This window comes from Rosa chinensis, chromosome 7 (assembly GCF_002994745.2).
Source record: "Rosa chinensis cultivar Old Blush chromosome 7, RchiOBHm-V2, whole genome shotgun sequence".
Taxonomy (NCBI): Eukaryota; Viridiplantae; Streptophyta; class Magnoliopsida; order Rosales; family Rosaceae; genus Rosa; species Rosa chinensis.
In genome coordinates this window covers 69,962,561-69,966,606 of record NC_037094.1, presented here as the reverse complement: position 1 = coordinate 69,966,606, position 4,046 = coordinate 69,962,561, and the positions used below count along the sequence as shown (strand labels likewise).

General features: G+C 39.8%; 1 protein-coding gene across 1 annotated transcript; it reads left to right on the top strand.

Annotated features, from left to right (window-relative positions):
- Positions 1–1,355: 1,355 nt before the first annotated feature.
- Positions 1,356–4,046, top strand: LOC112177008 ((R)-mandelonitrile beta-glucosyltransferase). The gene is made up of 2 exons (XM_024315164.2): positions 1,356–1,953; positions 2,938–4,046. The coding sequence occupies exons 1-2, from the start codon at positions 1,437–1,439 to the stop codon at positions 3,879–3,881; spliced, it is 1,461 nt and encodes a 486-aa protein (XP_024170932.1). The 5' UTR covers positions 1,356–1,436; the 3' UTR covers positions 3,882–4,046.

The window sequence follows — 4,046 nt, the reverse complement described above, 5'->3', positions numbered from 1 at the left end:
TGAAATCTAGGCTGCTAGTAGCTGGACTGTGATCTTCAATAAATTAGTAAACATGGATACGTACTTATTCCGGCAATCATAAAAAAAAAATAAAAAAATAAAAAAGAAGAAAAACAAATCCGGCCATATGATATTGATAGGGCTGCTTTGGGACCATAATTGTCAATCATCCCTTAGCTCCACAGAAAAAGGGAGATGAACGTGATTATATTCATTTGTAATCTTCTAACGACATAGATACAAAAAATTTTTTTTTTTCATTTTGTCATTTTATTAGTTTTTAATGATAAAACAGAGAGATGAATGGATTAAATTTTGTTTTATCATTAAAAACTAATAAAATGACAAAATGAAAAAACAAAAAAGATTTGTATCTATGTCGTTAGAAGATTACAAATCTGTGATAATCTTCACTGAATATCCTAATATTGTTTTCAAAGTGATAATCTCTAAATATTAGGATACCGATTCGTAAGACATTGTTCATATTAATTTTAGCATCAACGTCACTTATGCTCAAGTACATAGACTCCATGACATGTAATCACAAATAGCGGTGACCCATGACGGCGAGTTATCCTACACTCAACTTTGAGGGGGGTGGGTGCCAACTTGACCATTGATGCAAGTAGGATGGGGCTAGAGCAGATCTGTGACCATTGGGCTGATCCAACAGCCAGCACAGGCAAGGTCGACGAACGATCGCTGTAGCACTATTGAATGGATGAAAGAGTGGTCTAACTAACTAGGCCAAAACCAGGACCCGTGTGTACAAGCTACGGATCGGCGTTGAAGCACTCTTATTTCAAAAAGCTAAGAAAAATATCGTGTAACAATTAAAATGAAATAAATAATAATAGTTTGTCTTATGACTCTTATCTTCCTAATATAAATATATATCTTTTTCCAAAATGATTTGAAGAAGATCGGGCAAATCTGCTATCACGTTCGAAGTTAATGTCTAGACTAGAGTAACTGACATGAACAAATAGAAAAATCAATTAAAGAATAACATGAGGGTTGAGACTTCAGAGTATGGAAAGGACGAGCTGTAATGAATAGTCTAAAAAAGGAACATTTTCGAAATCAAGCATTCATTTCAACCTAGAAAAAAGGACATCGTCTTGAACTCGTGGCCGCCGCCCTCTCCTCTCTCTCTCTCTCTCTCTCTCTCTAGCCTTTCATCCCCATGACGTGAAGATTAAGTCGGCGGAAATAAGTGGGAAAGAGATCCTGGCCGTCGTTGACGATTCACTTCCTGCGGTGAATTGTTAATTCTGTCGGATTTCTTTGACTTACATTTAACCCCGTCAAAGAATAGCGTTGGGTTCTTTACTCGTCATCTCTATAAAACCAAGTACCATTACTTCTCTTCACCTCTGTATAAGCCAATACCATTACTTCTCTTCACCCAAGTTTCAGAGCAAGAGAGAAAAATGGGTTCCTATGGTTTAATGGCAGAGACCAAGCCACATGCTGTATGCATCCCTTACCCAGCTCAGGGTCACATAAACCCTATGCTCAAGTTAGCCAAGCTCCTCCACCACAAGGGCTTCCACATCACCTTCGTCAACACCGAGTACAACCACAGGCGCCTCCTCAACTCCCGAGGCCCCAACGCCCTCGACGGCCTCCCTTCTTTTCAGTTCAAGACCATCCCCGATGGGCTCCCTCCTACCGACACAAATGCCACGCAGGACATACCGGCACTGTGCCAGTCCACCAGGAAGTACTGCCTCCCGCACTTTAGGGAGCTTCTTGGGAAGCTGAACTCTGAGGTGGACTCGCCGCCGGTGAGCTGCGTGGTTTCTGATGGCGTCATGAGCTTTACTCTTGATGCGGCCGAGGAACTTGGGGTGCCGGAAGTGCTTTTCTGGACTACTAGTGCTTGCGGGTTCATGGGCTACGTTCAGTATAAGCATTTTGTTGAGAAGGGGTACACTCCTCTTAAAGGTATTATTTTTCAATCAAAACTCGGCCCAACTACTCGTGGTACTTCAAACTCAGTTTTCGGAATTTCTATTTTTGATCCGGTGTAAGTGAAACATAAACCTAACGATGATAAACATTTTTGGTTTTTATTATTATTATTATTTTTTTAGAAGAACGCTTTTGGGTTTTGATAATTAATTAAACTATATATATCTTCTGTGGTTCTGTGTGGAATAACTAACTAATCAGAATAATTTTCAATCTTTTTAAGAGAGGATTGTATGCACCGACAGTGCAAGTGCACTTAGGGTTATTTTAATATCTAAAAAATAACAGTCACTCATCTAATCCACTACTTTATATATTTTAATATCAACAAAATTACATCTATTCATATTGCAAGTATTTTATCTATATGGGAAGATGATCTTTGTAGATCCAAATCTTCTAATGGAATTCTATGTCCACATCTCTTTCTGAATTTTGATTTTTACATCGAAAATGTATTAGAACCAAATAGCGGTGGATTATTTATTATAGCCTTATCTATTAGGTGTCGTATCTTAAATGATTGATTTGTTTATTAGTTTCATTTATGACTTATCAATAACTCGAACCAGCTCATTTCCCTTGATTTCCAAAGTAGCATTCTGGACAGTCAATAGGTTTGTACACAGTTCTTATAACTAGAACGAACTCATTTACTCTTCCATTAAATGACTTCAAAGTTTTGAATGGATTATTTGGAATGCCTAAATTTCTAATGAGCACATCACACGTGACTCTATTTGGTATGTTAATATGTTAATAAACTACATCACATTAAGTAATGGGATAGTTAAGCTTCATAAAAGTACTACCATATTAAGGATCTCATATTTTCCAAAAAGTTGAATTAAAAAAATAATGTGTTGAATTAATATTGGTTTAATGACAAATCAATACACATAATTTATGTGTATGAAAAATGGGGCACTAAACATTTTATATTGCTTTGATTTGCAGATGCTAGTTACTTAACAAACGGGTACTTGGACACCGTGATAAACTGGATACCAGGCATGAAAGATATCCGTTTAAAAGATATCCCAACCTTCATCAGAACCACAGACCCAAAAGACAACATGGTCGATTTCGTTCTCCACGAAACAGAACGAGCAGCTAAGAAAGCCTCCGCTATCATCTTAAACACATTCGACGACATAGAACACGACGTCCTCGAAGCACTCTCAACTCTCCTACCGCCAGTCTACTCCATCGGACCCCTAAACCTACAAGTCAACCAAATCCCATCCGACAGTGAGTTGCAAACCTTTGGGTCGAATCTCTGGAAGGAAGAAACAGAGTGTCTGGAATGGCTGGACTCCAAAGAGCCCAACTCTGTAGTCTACGTCAACTTCGGAAGCATCACAGTGATGACCGAAACTCAGCTGATCGAGTTTGCTTGGGGGCTCGCAAACAGCAAGAAGATGTTTCTCTGGGTGATCAGGCCTGACCTAGTTGGGGGAGCATCGGCTGTGGTGCCGGAAGAGTTTGTACAGGAGACGAGAGAAAGAAGTATGTTAGCCAGTTGGTGCCCTCAGGAACAAGTCCTGAGCCACCCGGCCATCGGAGGGTTCTTGACTCACAGCGGGTGGAACTCGACGGTCGAGACTATCTGCGGCGGAGTGCCGGTGATCTGCTGGCCTTTCTTCGCCGAGCAACAGACGAACTGCAGGTACTGCTCCAAAGAGTGGGGAATAGGAATTGAGATTGAGGGAGATCCCAAGAGAGATTACATAGAAGGGCTTGTGAGGAAGTTGATGGAGAAAGAAGAAGGGAAAGAGATGAAGAAGAAAGCTCTGGAATGGAAGAGGTTGGCAATGGAGGCCGCCAGTGGTCCTAAGGGTTCGTCTTTTGTGAACTTGGACAAAATGGTCAACCAGGTGCTTCTAGCTCCCAGAAAATAATTCCTGAGGGAAAAAAAAAAAAAAAACTTTGTAGTCAATCGCTTTAGTTGCGCCCCCATCTATCCAAAAAAAAAAATCGCTTTAGTTGCATTTGGACTGTATCAGCTGGAATCATATTTATTAATGTCAATGTATTTATTTCAAAGTTTGATTTGAACAGAGATA

Bases quoted from the DNA above. Each gene is read 5' to 3' on its own strand.
- LOC112177008 (XM_024315164.2), top strand. From the start codon at position 1,437: ATGGGTTCCTATGGTTTAATGGCAGAGACCAAGCCACATGCTGTATGC. The intron at 1,954-2,937 runs GTATTATTTTTC...TTTGATTTGCAG, and splicing joins GGGGTACACTCCTCTTAAAG to ATGCTAGTTACTTAACAAAC.